At 42.2% G+C, this 17,336-nt stretch overlaps 1 protein-coding gene across 1 annotated transcript in view; it reads left to right on the top strand.

Moving 5' to 3' along the window:
- col6a1 (collagen type VI alpha 1 chain) overlaps positions 1–15,907 on the top strand; it is a 58,576-nt gene extending 42,669 nt beyond the window's left edge. The window contains exons 23-35 of the mRNA XM_008114560.3: positions 5,529–5,579; positions 5,685–5,720; positions 6,305–6,367; positions 6,948–7,013; positions 7,769–7,804; positions 8,075–8,111; positions 9,385–9,393; positions 10,672–10,805; positions 11,053–11,162; positions 11,731–11,917; positions 12,030–12,186; positions 13,205–13,234; positions 14,171–15,907. Coding sequence (XP_008112767.1) covers positions 5,529–5,579; positions 5,685–5,720; positions 6,305–6,367; positions 6,948–7,013; positions 7,769–7,804; positions 8,075–8,111; positions 9,385–9,393; positions 10,672–10,805; positions 11,053–11,162; positions 11,731–11,917; positions 12,030–12,186; positions 13,205–13,234; positions 14,171–14,781 — 1,527 coding nt within the window. The 3' untranslated portion in view covers positions 14,782–15,907. The remainder of the gene's footprint in view (positions 1–5,528; positions 5,580–5,684; positions 5,721–6,304; positions 6,368–6,947; positions 7,014–7,768; positions 7,805–8,074; positions 8,112–9,384; positions 9,394–10,671; positions 10,806–11,052; positions 11,163–11,730; positions 11,918–12,029; positions 12,187–13,204; positions 13,235–14,170) is intronic.
- The last annotated feature ends 1,429 nt before the right edge of the window (positions 15,908–17,336 follow it).

The following is a 17,336-nucleotide window of genomic DNA, read 5'->3' as shown; positions in this document are numbered from 1 at the left end:
AATCAAACATGAACACTATGTATCCATTTTATCCAGAGTACCCATATACTTTTTTAACAAGCTGCGATGGAATACAGGATGTATTTTCCCCAAACTTTTTGGCAAGAATAATTGGAAAGTCACTTCGTTTATGACATCCTGTATCCTGAAGGGTCCAATGAATTTGGGGCCCAGCTTTTTTGAAGGTAGACCAAGTTTGATGTTTTGCGTGCTTAGCCACACTAAGTCCCCCTTCTCCAGTTTATCGCCTTCCATCCTTTTCCTGTCTGCGAATGTTTTATATTTTTTGTGCGCTTCCTTTAATGATGCAGTCACCTGACCCCAACATTCTAGCATTTGGGCTTTCCATTTTCCTGCCCCTACTTCTTCATTCTCTGCCCACCTTGGCAGTTGAGGTAGAGGTTGAATCTCATATCCATAAACTACTTCGAATGGGGTTTTATTTGTTGCAGAATGAATAGTCGAATTAAAGGCTAGTTCAGCGAAGGCTAGCCACTTAGACCAATCGTTTTGTCTCATATTAGAGTATATGCGAAGGAACTGCCCAAGTGTCTGTTGGGTACGTTCTACAGCCCCGTTTGTCATGGGGTGGAAAGCAGAGCTTAGGCTCCTTTCCGCTCCTAGCATTTCCAAGAATTTTCTCCAGAATTTTGCCGTGAATTGAACACCCCTATCACTGACCACCCTACTAGGACATCCATGCAGTTTGTAAATATGGTTTATGTATAATTCAGCCAGTTTCTCTGCTGATGGTAATTTCGCAAGTGCTATGAAGTGAGCCTGTTTAGAAAACAGGTCTAATACTGTCCATATATATCGATGTCCCTTGCTGACAGGCAATTCCCCCACAAAGTCCATGGCTACACATTCCCAAGGCCTGGTAGGTTCTGCCACCGGTTGCAATAGCCCCATTGGCTTCCCTCCCCTCAATTTATTCATGGCACAATCGTCACATTGGGTAACATAATTTTTTATGTCCTTTCTCATCCCTGGCCACCAACAGTGTTTTGCTATCGTCTTCGTCGTCTTTGTAATCCCCATATGACCAGTGCTCTGGTTATCATGAAAACGATGCAAAATCTTAGTCCTCAATATTGCTGGAATGTACAGTTTCTTTTTCACAAACCAAAGTCCCCCCTTCTGCTCCCCTTTTTCTGCGTTGGATAAAATCCACTGATCCCCTTCATATGACTGCATCAATTCCTTTTCCCAACTATCTCCTTTGTCAAATTTGACAGCGGTAGTGCTCTCCCTTTGAGCTTGCGCCCTTGTACTGACAGCTAAACCCCATTGTCTTTCGGAAAACAAAGTTCCTTCATTTGCTGCGGCTACATTCTCGTGTTGGGGCATGCGTGAAAGGGCATCGGCCAAAACATTCTGTTTTCCTTGGAAAAACTTCAATTGGAAGTTGAACCTGCTGAAGTATTGTGCCCATCTAATTTGTTTGGGGGATAATTTTCGTGGGGACTTTAAGTACTGGAGGTTCTTATGATCAGACCAGACTTCAAATGGGATTTCGCTTCCTTCAAGGAAGTGCCGCCAGCATTCCAATGCTTTTAATATAGCTAATGCTTCTTTTTCCCATATGGGCCAACATTTCTCAGTTTCACTAAACTTCCGTGACAAATATCCACAAGGTTTCAAATTCCCATTTTGATCCTTTTGCAATAATACTGCCCCATATGCACAGTCCGAAGCATCACAATGTATTATGAAAGGACTCTGAATGTCGGGGTGCTTTAGGATAGGTTCTTCCGTAAAGCGTTCTTTTAGGGTTTCGAAAGCCTTTTGGCATTCTGGCGTCCAACTCAACTTGGCGCCAGGGGCTTTCACTTTCGCCGTCTCCCCTTTCCCCTTTGTTTTTAAAAGTTCTGTAAGGGGAGCGGTTATTTGTGCAAAGCCCTTTATGAACGATCTTAAAAAATTCGCAAATCCTAGGAACGATTGCAATTGTCTCCTTGTTTGAGGTACTCCCCATTCCCTTACGTCCGATACTTTGGATGGGTCCATAGCTAATCCCTCCGGAGATATCCGATACCCCAAGAAGTCAATTTGTGTCTTGTTAAATTCACATTTGGAAAGTTTTGCATACAGTTTTGCTTCCCTCAGTTTTTGCAAAACTTCCCGGACCAGTTCAATGTGTTGCTCTCTGTTCTCGCTCACGATAAGGATATCATCTAAAAATATGAATACTCCTCGGTATAACAGTGGGTGCAAGATTTCATTTATAAGCTGCATAAAGCAAGAGCCGCCATTTTTTAATCCAAAAGGCAAAATTAAATATTCAAAAAGTCCGAATGCGCAGGAAAATGCAGTTTTCCAAGTATCCTCGGGTTTTATTCTTAACTTATGATACGCTTCGATTAAATCCAGTTTGGTAAATATGCTCCCTTTCTTTAACACGGTAATCAAATCCTTTACTAAGGGCATAGGGTATTTATTGTCCTTAGTAATTGCGTTCAAATTCCGATAGTCAATGCACAGCCTTAAAGAGTTGTCTTTCTTTCTCCTAAATAATACGGGGGCTCCCAAAGGGGAGCTGGATGGCTTAATGAAGCCCCGCGCCAGATTTTTATCAATATATTTCCTCAATTCCTCCTTCTCCTGAACAGACATGGGGTAAACTTTCGGTTTTGGTAAGTTTGCCCCTGGGGTTATTTCGATTTCCACTTCTATATTCCTTTTGGGAGGTAACTTACTTGCTTCTTTCTGATTGAACACATCCACAAAGTCCCTGTATTCAGGGGGCAATAGTTCTTGGTCTATTTCCTCCGGTTCATCTCCCTCGCCCTCTTCTCCTGCTATTTTGCTTATCTCCCATTGTGTTTGTTGCTCTTTAAATGACATGCTCTTTCCCCTCCAATCAACTTCGGGGTTAGCCTGTTCTAGCCATGGGATCCCTAGTATGACATTGTACGTGGCGATAGGGGCTATTACAAAGGATATTCTTCCTTCCCATTTGCCTATTTCACATGGGATCCCCTGTATTTCCTTCGTGGATACTTCCCCAGCGGCAACCGATCCATCCAATTGCGAAAATGCAATTGGGGCTTTAAGCACCGTCTGCTGGCATTTTAGCGCCTCCGCTAATTCCGGAGTTATAATGTTCCTAGAGCAACCGCAATCCACGAATGCTCTACAGGTGGCCCGATTCTCTAACCCCGACAAGCAGATTGGCACTACCAGCATGCGTTTGTCTTGACTCACCAGCCGCTCCGGAGGTTCTGGGGCTTGCACCTCCTCCTCCGCTCGTCTCCCGGCTGCTGGCGTGGGCTTTGTGGCTTTGGGCGGTTCTCCCTTCCGGGCCCAACACTCCGCCGCCCGATGGCCCGTCTTCCCACATACAAAGCATCCCGGCTTAGGTCTGTTGTCGTCTCCTTTGAAGGGGATCCCTGGCCTCCCTCCGGGTCGCTCCTGCTTCCTCGTTTCTCCCCGACCCCTCGCTGCCGGTCTCTGCTGGCTGCTGCTGCCGCCGCTCTGAAAGCGCTTTACTTGGGACAGGGTGGATTCGACGCGCCCTGCTAGTTGAATCCAGCCCTGTAACGTCTCTGGGTCATCTCTGTGCGCCGCCCAGCTAAATACCTCGGGGCGCAGTGCTTCTTTGAATATCTCCACTTTGGTCACTTCGGACCACTCTGGTACCCTTTCCGCAAGATGGAGGAATTCTTCTGCGTACTCGGGTACCGTCTTGTCCCTTTGCTTTATTCCTTTTAGTTGGTCGCGAGCCCTCAATTGCTCCAGCGGGTCTCTAAATCGGTTCTCCAGTGCGGCTAGAAATTGGGGCACTGACCTCAAGCACGGGTCGCGTCTGGCATGTAATTGCACATACCAGCTGGCCGCCCCCCTTTTAAGGGTATTACCAATGGCCCGAACCATGCTTCCTTCGGAGGGGAATGTGTGCGCATTGTCCTCCATGTATCCTCTGAAGCCAATGAGGAAAAAGTTCAGCTCGGACGATTCCCCTCCATATTCCAGTTTGAGCTCCTCTCTCCTAGGCATCCATTCTGTGGCCCGTTGCCTCTGCATGGGTGGTCTGGGGAGGGGTTGCATCAGGATCCCCTGAGCTGACCCTTTGACCACGCCGCGCCCCAGCCCGGCGGTCGTTCCCCGCGGTCCTCGGACTTCTGCCGCTGCCGTCGGCCCTTCCACCCATCTGAATGCAGGCCCTGCTGTAGCCTCCGCGCTTCGCCCCCCTTCGTCATACGGTGCATCCTCCCCATCTCCATGGATCTCCGGCTCTTCTTCGCCTTCCTCCACCAACCCACTGGACCCGATCCCTGGTCCCAGCGGTCTTTCAACCCCGACACCAATTCGGGGGGTTGGGAGTCCTGTTGGAGTTGGCGGTCTCAGAGTTCCCAAAGCTCGCTGGCGATCCTCCTCGCGCGCCATCCTTTCTCGGAACTCCAGCTCTTGCCAATACTCCTCGTCTCCGTCGCCGCCTGCAGCCGTTGGGCTCTGCGTCGATGCGCGCTGGCCCCTTTGGCTCCAAGCCTCGTCCTTACTCGGCCCTCTTTCGGCACCGTATCGAGTAGGCTCCCTCTGGAGATTCTCCTCCAACAACGGCACCAATCGTCCCACGGTTTCCGACAGCCGGGAGAGGTTGGTCTCCAAGATGGATAACCGTAGGGCCACGGTCTCCGGCATGCTCCCTCCGGACCCCCAACTGGTCTCTGCAGCCACCGAGACGCCTCTCCCTCCTCTGGGGATCCTCTGGGTCACTCCATTCGGTCTGGGGTAGCCGGTAGAGGAAGCGATGGCTTGTAGCGTTTCCTCTCCCAGCTGCCGAACATCTGGCAAGGGCCCCTCTGCCCCCTTCAGGCTCCGATCGCCCCCTCCGCTCATTTTCACTTCACTGCGACTTCGCAGGAGGGTGAGAATGGGATTCTCGACTTAATGTCACGCTCACTTCAAGCGACCAGCATGAACGCAGATCAAAGACAGCTGCTATCAAAACCAATCTTTATTGAAGAACACACGACTTGGGAAAAGTCGAGAATGACATAATGTTTACATACAATCAATTTTATCACCTTTGCTACAACGTCACATCACACGTAAATATCATCACCAAACCCCACCCCCTGTATCACATTTCTACTATTTCCACACAAACTAGTCATTATAATTGTTTTGATTCTCACTCCACAAGTTCCCATGCTCTGCTGCCAGGTGTTTTCATGAGCCATCGAGGAGTGCTCGTTGTTATGGCTCCAATTCCAGAGCTTGCAGACTCAGCTCTGGGAATTGGCCCCATGACACTCCTGCCTTGGAAAACTTTATCTGCTTCCTGCCATGCCATCCAAAAACCACTTTTGTGTAGCCACTTTGGGCTCTTCTCTAGTTTGTGCAGTTGTCTATCATCATAGCTTTTGGTGATTTATTATTATTGTTATCTGCCATTTTTGTAAGGGTCTCCTCTCCCTTTTTCTGTACATGAGATGCTATGGCTAATGTAGTTTTGACATCAAGAAATAAATACTAACAAATTATACTTGACCTCCCCTTCTAATTTCTCAACTTGCTCCTAGGGAGAAGATGGCCCACCAGGAAATGGCACAGATGGTTTTCCTGGAGTCCCAGTGAGTTTTAATTCTAAACAGCAAATATTTAGATAGAACATTTGACAAAACCTGTTCCCTCTTTTCTTCCTTATTAAACTTCCTTTCTTCCTTTTTCCCCCCAAGGGCTATCCTGGCAGCAGAGGTGATCCTGGTGTGAATGTAAGTCAGAGACTCACAATCTTCAGCTGTAAGCATTTCTGTGCTAGCTCACATCATTAACCAGTAGCCCCCAAAATCCCCCCTTTCCTAGCCTTTATACATGGGGACTGTTGCTCTCTGGGGGACTATATTTTCCATCGTTCCCTCAATTTCTATATTCAAATGCACTGAAGTTGAGAATTCTTTAAAAAATTAAAGTTAAAAAATTAATTTGAGATGAAGTTGGGAAAGCTTGCCATCTGTCCTGAAAAGCTTTCCTTGGCCAATAGGACTATTGCAGAGTGTGAAGAATGCAAAAACCTTGGTGTAGGAAAGTCTATATCCACATTCACATTTTACCCAGAATGTCTCCATTATTTACAGTGTAAGAAAGGTGGATGGATTGGAAACCAATGGTCCAGTTTCAATGGACAGAATAAATCTGGACCTCTCTAGTGATCCTTCCCACTCTATAATAGATCATTCTCAGATGAAATGTAGCATGCTTATGGCCTATGGGACAATAAACTATTGATTGCAGGAGATTTTATCACACTATTGTTATGCATATCTTCTAAACTGTGTATTGTTTCCATCTTCCTCAGGGTACCAAAGGGCATCCTGGTCCAAAAGGCGATGAAGGAGAGATTGGAGATCCTGGGAGAGAAGTAAGTAATGAGTAAAATTATTAATACTTGTCAGGAAATTAATTCTGTACTTTGGCCAGCATAAAACACATGTACCATCCCCCTTACATCTTTTCTTGATGTGATACTTAAGGGAAACCAGATGAAGGTTGAAGCTGCAAGCAGTTTACCAACAATATAGTTCAGCAGCCTCTTGCTTCTTTCCACAACTGTGATCCAAATTGGTGGCAACAAAGTGTCACCGCTTACAATCGCCACTCCCCTTAATAATTGTGGAAAAGTTAAAAACATATGATCTTGCTTGCATCTGGATTTTCATATTGAACACAAGAATGTACTGTGTATTTTTTCATCCAGTCATACTTTTTGTTTTGTTTTTGATATTTCACACTTGGAAAACTATAATATTTACTATAAGTAGTCATCTTCAGTAATCAGATAAGCTGGTTTTCATATTTGTTGCCAAAATGAGGAGTTTGAGTACAAAAGACCCTACTTTTCCCTCCTACCACCAACAATAGTTAACCCTTTCTTCTCAAGAGAAAAGAGTTGACAGTGTTGACAGCTAATAAACAGCTATCTCTTTATTTTTCTTTTCCAGAGCAATGCAACTGGGACCGTTGGTATGAAAGGAGCCAAAGGATACAGAGGACCAGAAGGCCCTCCAGTAAGTAATCATGTTTTCACTAAATATGGATTTACAAAGGAAGGGACAGGGCTGATGCTTTTTAATCATAATAAACTGCTTACATCCAAAACTTTCAAAGCAGACACATAACAATAATAGAACATGCAATATCAAGCAATACAAATCAGTGTGGAATACAATATCCATAAAAATAAATAAAGTCTGAACTAGATTGAGATAATCTGCAAAAGTAGGTGTTTCAACATGTCATTATTTTTTTTTTTAAGGTGGGTGCATCTCCACTATAGAATTAATGTCGTTTGAGACCACTTCAACTCAATGGTATGGAATCATGGCAGTTTTAGTTTTGCAAAAGTGCTGGTGCCTCATCAGTCTACAACTCCCAAGATTCCATATAATTAAGCCAATGCAGTTAAAGTGGTGTCAAACTGTATTAATTCTACAGTGTCCATCTCTCCCTGCAGAACTAAATCCAGTCATTAAGAAAGGTTTTGGTACCAATATGATTAAGGATGGAAAGCCTTGTACTTTGTTAACTGCAAATATTTGGTCTTGTCTTATGAACTGGTATCTGATCAAAACCATAGAAAAGAAGGTGTTTTGGTGTAATCCATATAACTCTGAAGACTCAAGGATTAACACTTCTTTCATGCACTATTAAGGCACTGCAGACCTCTATTGCTTTTGTTACACTATTCTCCAACATATTTTTTCCTTCTGGAATGGGATGTAATAGAGAATTCTGGCCTATTTACAACCACTTTGTTTTCCAGGGACCTCCAGGACCCGTAGGCCCTCCTGGACCAGATGTGAGTAAAACTAGCCTTATATGATACCTGTCTCTTATTTTGTATTCTGTAAAGCATTTAATACATTTTTCATGAAGAGTTTACAATACTCTCCAAACAGCAGATTGCGGGACTGGACTTAATGTGCTGTAAGCCTCCAGGAATCCCACTTGCTAAACTGACTGTCAAGATGACGGCTATTTTTAATGTTGGAATGAAGAAATCAGACAATTGGGGAAGAATTATTTCAAAGCCCTGTCTGACACCAGTGTTCCATCTTTGTTTTTTTAGGAATGTGAAATTTTAGACATCATCATGAAAATGTGTTGTAAGTATTTGATGTCAAATTTTGCAGAGCAAATATCAATGCCACTGACATTAACCAAGGATGCATCTACACTATAGAATTAATGTCATTTAACACCACTTTCACTGATGTGGCTCAGTGCTATGTAATCATGAGAGTTGCCGTTTTACAAAATTTTTCATTTTCTATGCCAGAGGGCTGGTGTCTCACCATACCATAATCCAAAGATCCCAAAACATTCAATTATGGCAGTTAAAGTGGTGTAAACCGCATTAATTGTATAGATCATCCCAAAATGATACCAAACTCAAAAATTCAACAGCTGTACTAAACCATTACCCTATCACATGGGCTGTATGGTACTTAGGCTTTTAAAAAAATAATTCCTGTCTTGTGTACATAACTAATAAAACATTTCCTAGCTTCTTCAGATTTCATGTATTATGAAGTCATTGGAATTTTTGAAATGATTAAGCTTCTTTAGTTGAACGCTTGTAAGTGAAGTTTTTGACAGGTAACATGGCAACTTGGACAGACCCCAAGGGTCAGAACATGGGAGTTCTATTCCAGGCCACACTTTTCCTTGGCACAAAATGTAATTTTCTTGTTCCAAGTTGCCGGCACAATAACACATTCAAAAGCAAAGTTTGCTCCATTTATGAATATCTATTTATTTTTATTTTCGGAGTCATAGCCAATGCTTTGGCAAATGTGTCAAGGCTAAATGAATAAGATAATGAAAACCAGGAGCGGTTCCAAAGACTTCCCCAGATTGTTCAAATCCTTTCTCTGCTACTTACAAACCCAGTATCTACACATTCATGTCGTCCGTGAACTCTTCAGTGTTTCAAAACTGGGCCTCCCCTGTTCTCTACATGTTGTCTATATAATCCTTTCCAAGTACACAAGCAACTCTCTTATGTTTAGATAGCATTGTAATTTATACTCCCTTGTGTACCTTTTCTTCCCAAACATGACTTGTTTGAAAATTAACCAGGGAGTTGATTAAACAGCAACAATTGGGCAGTCATAATGCACACATATTAAGCCTCCGGCATTTTGATTACATTTTCCTCTTTGCTATTTGTTAAAAGCTGGGACTGAGGGAGAGTACCGACATCTCAAATATAGGAAGCATTTCTCAGTTTACTTCCTAGGCAAGAAGATATTTTGAAGCTATTTATAATATGTTGCCTTCCGAGGTAGGTCTAGGTTAGTGCCATGTCTGTTTTGTTTTGCAATGGTTATATAAAATACTGATTTTCCATTTTTGTGTTTTCCCCCTATTGCCCAGCTTGCTGTGGTGAGTATGATTTTTATAACTCCTTTAGCAATGTTTCCTTTTCTCTTCTATGTTATCTTGCTCCATTACTCATATTCAGCTAATTATTCATGCCCTGGAGAAGTGGGCAACAGTTGTGAAAGAAAAAGGCAAATTGCCACCCCCAGACTACCTCTAAGGGACACGTTAAGCCACAAGGTGATCAAATACTTCCACTTTCCTCTGTAGTCCATCTCAAAATGGTGATGTGAAATAACCTATTGCTATTTTGAGAAGGACTGCAGAGAAAATGGAGATATTTGGGAATAAATAATTGCTCTAGAATTCTTGTGGAGATAAGTGATTGTATTTTTTGACATTATTGTGTGATAATGTAATGTTAGCCCTAGCTTCTGCCAATGTAGCAGTTCAAGAATATGCAAATGTGAGTAGATCAATAGGTACCGCTCCAGCGGGAAGGTAACAATGCTCCACGCAGTCATGCCGGCCACATGACCTTGGAGGTGTTTACGGACAACACCGGCTCTTCGGCTTAGAAATGGAGATAAGCACCAACCCCCACAGTTGAACACAAGTAAACAATGTCAAGGGAAAACCTTTACCTTGTGTGTTAGTTGTGTTTTCTGAGTGCTTTGGGGAGAAAAATGTGCAAAAATTATGATAAATTTCTTTTAAAATTGTGCAGTTAGTGATCTTTTGGGAGTGCTAGAAAGCTTCGGGGGGGGGGCAGGGTGAGAGATATGAGGAGGTGAGAGGGAAAACAACAATCAGATGGAACTTTATGTCCTGCTCTGCAGCTCTCCAGTGAGGAAATCACCTCACAGGTAGATTGGAAGGCTTTTAGTTCTTAAAACATACAGTACGGTTACAAAACAAAGTTCCATCAGAAAGTTGTTTTCCCTCTCCCCTACTCACATCCCTTACCCTGGCCCACCCCTTCACCATGCCCACCTCTTTTCCATGTCCTGGTCAGCTCTCCCTTGTTACAAGTGTGCTACTGGCCAAGGTATGACCTACTTTCATGGTTCCCCACAACACCATGAAAGGAGGTCATGACACAGGTCCAATGGTGGAGGCTATGCTACGTCCACCTGTGATATCCTCCTGTCGCTGTCTGCTTCCACAATTCTAATTTGAGAACTTCACTGGCTGTCACAACTGCATCCAGCCCCTGTATCAATATAACCATGTTTGTGTTCCACAGATGCCTAGCACAACCTTCCTAATTAGTTGTGAAATTAAGTACAAAAATGCCAAGAAACCCCCACTTTTCTGATGTGGCCCTGTGTTTTGTTCCAGAATGCAAGTGTGGTCCTGTTGATGTTCTGTTTGTACTGGACAGTTCAGAGAGTATTGGCCTGCAGAACTTCATGATTGCCAAGGATTTCATTATTAAGGTCATCGACCGGTTGCTCAGGGATGAACATGTGACGGTAAGGCTTGTAATCAATCATAGCCAATCTAATCGACGCCACATATAAACCCCCACTCTTTTCTTCAAAGACAGAGTTGCCACAAAAATCTGTTTTGGAAGATGGATAGGTTCAAAGGGACCACTGCAATCTGGACTAAAAACATCACAGCTCCCAGATATTATAAATCACCCTTACTTATTTTGATTGCGCTTTTAAAATATTGCAGCTCAGAAGTTTTATTTGATGCCTAACTTTCTTTTAACAGTTCACTCCAGGGGAATCCCATGTTGGTGTTGTGCAGTACAGCCATGATAAAACTCAAGAGCTTGTGGCCTTGGGAGATGCCAATATTGATAACATTGGAGCACTCAAGGAGTAAGTTGGGATTAAATGCCTACGAATTAAAGGTTTTCTGCTCTGTTTTATATCTGAAATCTCATTTTGTGATAGTTGTGTTTTTCCCAGAATAGTGAACACTTTACTAAAGTACAGCATAGAGTTTAAGCATATCTAATAAAGCCATTCCTATCCTACTATATAGCATAAGTGCCAGGGCAAGAACAAGTGCCAGATTTCCCCCATCCTTATGGGAACAATACTTTACATTATTATTTTTCTTTCTCAAGTAAATAGGTCTTTACTCTTACAGATCAAAGAAATGATTGTGTTTGGGGACAATGTGCACAGGCTGTGGGGCTGTAGTCCAAAAAGTATGTTTTCTAAGCTTTCGGTGCCTTCACAACTAAGGAGAGACATAGCTATTCTAGTTCACTCTCATGAGCATGACATGTAGCATGGTATACAGTCTAATGTTTTACACCTGAATCAATCAGCAACAGATATAAGCCAAGGCACAAAGAGACAGGGAAACAGATCTAGATGACAGTGAGGAGGTTTGACTTCTTGATGGTGGCACTGAGACTGCCTACTGTTTTTTTGCAAGGGCTGTGAAAAACTTGCGCTGGATTGCTGGAGGCACCTATACTGGGGAGGCTCTTCAGTTCACCAGGGACAATCTGGCTCAGCGCTTTACTTCTGAAAAAAGAGTGGCCATCGTCATCACCGATGGGAGGTCTGACATCCTTCGGGACCAAACACCATTGAGTGCTCTCTGTGGATTCAATACCCAGGTGAGCTTAGCATTATGTGGGGAGAAGGCAAAGATAAAAGTAAAGGGTGCACTTGCTCTTGGGATAATGCATAATGCTGTTCATTAATATAATCATTATCAATATTGTACAGGTGGTTCCCCTGGGCATTGGGGATATTTTCCAAGGTCCTCCAAACCCTGAGCAGTTATCAACAATTTCCTGTGGTGGTGTGTCAATTCAACGAGAAAACTTTGCTGAGCTCCTGGATGACACTTTCCTACAGAGTGTTGTCTCCGAAGTCTGCAAAGGTGGGTATAGCAACTGTGGCTTGGTGCTCCAGAAAGTTGCAAGTTCTCAAGAGGACAATGAATATAAAATTCCCAGGGGAAAAAAGAAGTCACCACATATACCTGGGAGGGTTTTAGGTGGAAAGTATTGATAATAGATTTTGCTAGGCCATTCATGTTTCATGCCATTTGTAAGTATTGTATGAATGGAAGGTTAGTCCAGCCATACACTTTCCTATTGCGCCTATTCACTTATGGATAAATAGCAGTTGTCCCAAAATATCATGGGATATTAACCTGCTATTCAGCAGATATAGAACAGTGTATATTATAACCACTATCGCTATACCATATTTAAGACAGGACATCGTTGTTGAGAAAATGCATGTACAGATATCCTGGGCATTATGATACACAAGACAAATGGGGAGAACTACACAAGCAACTGTGCCAACCATGAAAGCTAATTAATTATTTCTATCCTGCTTTTTCCCACAATGGGACTCAAGCATGTAAAATCAAGACAATTGCAAACAAAAAATATGAACATGAACCCCGACGAATAAGAATTTAACCATTTAAGACATTAAAACATTATGAAACATTTTATATTTTAAATAATTACAGGAAGAGTGTATATAACTGACCTAGAGCTGTGCTGAGTGTGGTGGGTGTACATGCTTTGGGTCATTGTGTAAAAAGATTGTTTTTGTAAAAAAGAATCACATGTAATATCAGATTTTCATCCCAAAATAATCTACAGTGAGTTAGGAGAATCCAACAAATGAGTTTGAACCACTTTATCCTTTCAGTTAAGATCCATTCAGGTGAGATCATTTGTAGATGGACCAGAAGGGTTACAAGCAGGACAGTACTATAACTTTCGTGGACATTCACAATGCGAGTGTCGAAGGATGCTGCCCTACCTATCATCAGTAAAATACAAGGATCCATATGAAGCCCATTTTTCTTGCATTGGTACTGAACAACCGCCTATAAAACAAGTACTTTAATGTGATTTTGTTTCTTCATTTTACAGACAAGAAATGCCCAGACTACACATGTCCAAGTGAGTATTATCAACCACCAACTAGCAATACCATGGGATCTTAATATGTTGTTGTGGCAGTTCATCTAAGGCAGTTTGTGGAAAAATACTAACCTGAAGCAGCATTTTCAAAGATTCCCATGGCTCTTGTGAAACTAATTCAAAGTAAGAGTGGAGAACCTTTTTCAGCCTGAGTTTTTGAAGGGGGAAAGTGTATTCCAGTGGTACGTGGGCCAAAATCAAAAAAGGTGGGGAAGATCTCAACATGTTTCAGCTTAAAACTTTCCCTGGTGCTAAGTAATCCTTATAAGTACCTCAGCCTTTTAGAAGGGGTACAGAAATATATACAAAAATGGGACAATGTCCTGAGGATGGAGGTGGGCCATCTGAAGACCCTAAAGATCCCAGGGGCGGCAGATTCAGTCCCATAGCACTTAACTCAAACACAAAACCATGGAGGGTATTTTCTGTGCTGGGATGGGAGGGGGGGGCACATTACGATCATTCTCCTGGATTTGTATGTGAGATCTGATGGGATCATGTCTGGCACAGGTGTGTAGCAACATACCTTTGTAAGAGGCTGAATGCTGATCTAGACTTGCTGCTTCCCAGAATAGTGATATGTCCAGAAAACTGACTCATCCAGGAAGAGAGGAGAGATGACATCTCAGATACTTGGTATTCTTACACAGGAAACCTTTTTGAGTGTGAGATTGAAGTGTGCCTCTAGTGCCCATTCTGTGGTGGAAAAAAAAAACTGTGCTCTGAGTCTCAGACACTTGGGAAATACCAGTTGTGTGTGCTTTTAAGTCATTTCTGACTTGGGGCGACCCTAAAGCACACCTATCACAGGATTTTCTTGTCAGTATTAGTAGCCAAACACATTATTGTAACTGGCCCTAATTCATTACCATATGTCTTACAAGAATTATAAATAAATATATCCTTTCTTTTCAGTCTCTTTTAGTGGGCCAACAGACATCACACTCGTTGTGGATAGTTCTACCAGTGTGGGCAGCCGGAATTTCAATACCACCAAGAAGTTTGTGAAACGCCTTGCAGAACGATTCCTTTCAGCAGCCAAACCTACTGAAGACGCTGTGCGTGTCTCTGTCGTCCAATACAGTGGAAGAACCCAACAGAAACTGGAAGTTCCATTTGAGCAGAACTACACAGTGATTGCTGATAGTGTTGACAAAATGCAATTTATTAATGATGCTACAGATGTGAATGCAGCTTTGAACTATGTGACCAGCCTCTTCCGCCGATCCTCTCGCTCTGGTGCTAAAAAGAGGATGCTCATTTTCTCAGATGGCAATTCTCAAGGCATCACCCAGAGTGCCATTGAGCGGGCAGTTCAAGAAGCCCGGCAGGCAGGCATTGAAATCTATGTACTGGTGGTCGGCACTCAAGCCAATGAGCCCAATGTGCGTGTGCTTGTCACCGGAAAAACTGCTGAGTATGACGTGGCCTTTGGTGAGCGGCACCTTTTCCGGGTGCCTGACTATGAGTCACTGCTACGGGGCGTATTCTACCAAACTGTCTCCAGAAAAATATCTGTAGACTGAGGAAAGTGGCGCATAAAGGAGAAGCATATATAGATTTTAAAAATTTTAAAAGTAAAATACAGAGTTAGCAACCAATGAAATCCAGGTTATTATTCCAAGCCATAACCCACCTGCATCCTTGCTCTCCAGCTGTCTTACATCCATCCTTTATTTTCCATTCATTCCTCCCTCTACAGGGAGAAATTATAGGTTGACTTATTCTTGCCCTAAGATATTGCTTCCTAAACTGTAACTGAAAATGTCTGTGTTTTACATCATATTTGATAATGGTAAGCTGGGTTGATAAAGATGCTTAAATACTTTATCCTGTTATTTTGAGATACTAAGAATCTTAGGATCTTCTTTCAAGAATAAAATGATCTCTTGTATCACTGCCAAAATTACTATTTTTTTAACTTGCTTTTAAAAAAATGTAATCAGAAAGATTTTAAGTATTGATTACTTTTCAGGCTACTTGGCTCTTGAAAAGTTACACTGACCCCAGAAAAATACAAGGGGCATTTCATGGCATATCATGAAAGCAGTTGTTGGATATTTCTGTAATTATGAGCTTCAGGTGTGCCGCCCAGTGAAAAGATTATTTTGCTGGATTAATGCCAACAACATGAAATAGAATTTCTGTATGAAAGACAGAATCATGCAATAGTTATTCTTACATGGTGAAATTGAGTCCAACAGAGATATCTTCTAGTTTGCATTCCTATCTAAACCATTTTTGAACATAATTCTAGACCTTGCCTTGGGGACTCTTGCCTTCCAAATGCCCCCCTACCCCAAATTTGAGTGATATAGTTAATGCTGGTGCTAATAATCCCTGGCCATCTTCCCCTTCTTCAGCCAACAACCTCAAGTTTACATTGTTGGTATGTTTGCACACTTATACCTGGAAGATATATCAAAATGAGGTGAGGTAGATTGTACAAGGTTAATTCAGTATTTTCAATGGTGCTATCACTATGAATCCACTGTGCTTTTAAAAGAAAAACAGCAAATTGTTGACGATTGAGTCTTTTATCATTTTGTAATCAATATTCCACTTTAGCACTTCATTTTATTTTATTCCCGTGTTTTACTGGCAGATGTTCACTTTGAGATTTGTTTGAATAAATCGTTTCCCACAGTTTTATTGAGAGGAAACTGTTTTTATATTTATTAGTCCTTGAGTTGAAAGGAAAGCGGAAAACTCCACACATCGGGAAATGTCTGTGGCTTTTGAAAATTTGTAGATGAATTCTTGATGGGAATTTTTTACTATAGAAGAGCAGTTTGGTCCTATTTGTAGTTAGTCATTTTCTACCACATTAACATTACTTGACTAATTAAAACTGTCATGCATCACCATCCAGGGAAATGGGAAATATAGTTCTGAGGAATGGGGAGGGTGGTCTCTAATGGAGGATTCCCAACCCTTCACCATATTAGGAGTGTTCACCAAGAATGGAGCCCCCAGTGCCGCAGTGGATTAAGCCCTTGTGACTTGAAGGTTCTTCCAAAGGCAAAGGCCAACTGCTGGCACTGAAGGACACTTTTCCTTTCTGATTCCAAGGGCTCTAAATCTCTCTCTTTCTCTCACACATACACAGAGGGAGGAAAGGAGAGTCTTCCCTGTGCATTCCTTCATCTGGTTTGAGGAAGACAGTGTAAGAATATTGAGTATTTATTGCAGTGTAGCTAATGCTATATATGAGCTTATGGTAGAGAACAGGAAAGATAATATACAGAATGTGTCAGTAGGGTTAAAATATGGCATTTGTAACATTTTGGGAAAACACCTTTTGGAGATCATAACTTTTAGAAAAGCAAGCCTTTTCAGAGAAGAGCCAAAAACCCTTCTGAGTAGAATCTTCTCTTATATGGTATACAACCAGATATAATTATGCAAGGCAATGGTTTCAGTTTTTAGACTGAATGACCTGTTATCTCTGATCTGTTGAGAAAACAGAGATTTACCAACAGCAGAGCTTTAAAAATGTTTTTCAGTGCCCAAAATATATATACTCTCCCATAAAACAACTGTTTCATATCATGCATTCAAGAGACAAAAATGAAGTAGACGTTGATAAAAATAACATATTTAGTTTACTCACAACCTTCACATGTTCAGCATTCACAGGTACAAAACTTATCAGTTTCAGATATATTTGAGATAATTATCTGTGCCATCTGGCTGGGGCATCTCGTTTAAAACAAAACAACTATCAAAAGGTCACATAGTCAAAAGGAGAGGGGGGGGGGGCCTGCAGCCCCTTTTATAACTTCTTAGGAACCATAGCGTAAAGGAAGCTGCATACCAGAACATACGTATAGGAAACAGTAAGCAACAGAATCATATATGAACATTACTAGAGAAGGATTGAAGAAGGTTGTCATTTCCAACATAAAAGGTAAACTGGTCAAAAAAGGTTGGGAACCACTGCTCTAGGAAAATACTTCCTAAAGGCAGATTTGAAGGTGGATCTATCGTCCCATTTTTGAAGAACATGCCCTCCCAGACCCCTTCTCCCCATTGCAACTGGCACCCTGGTTGTGAGAGAGGCAGGGCATGGACACAGGTG

Source organism: Anolis carolinensis, chromosome 1 (assembly GCF_035594765.1).
Source record: "Anolis carolinensis isolate JA03-04 chromosome 1, rAnoCar3.1.pri, whole genome shotgun sequence".
In the NCBI taxonomy this organism is placed as follows: domain Eukaryota; kingdom Metazoa; phylum Chordata; class Lepidosauria; order Squamata; family Dactyloidae; genus Anolis; species Anolis carolinensis.
Note: the sequence above shows the minus strand (reverse complement) of the source record. Positions and strands in the feature narration are given on the sequence as shown.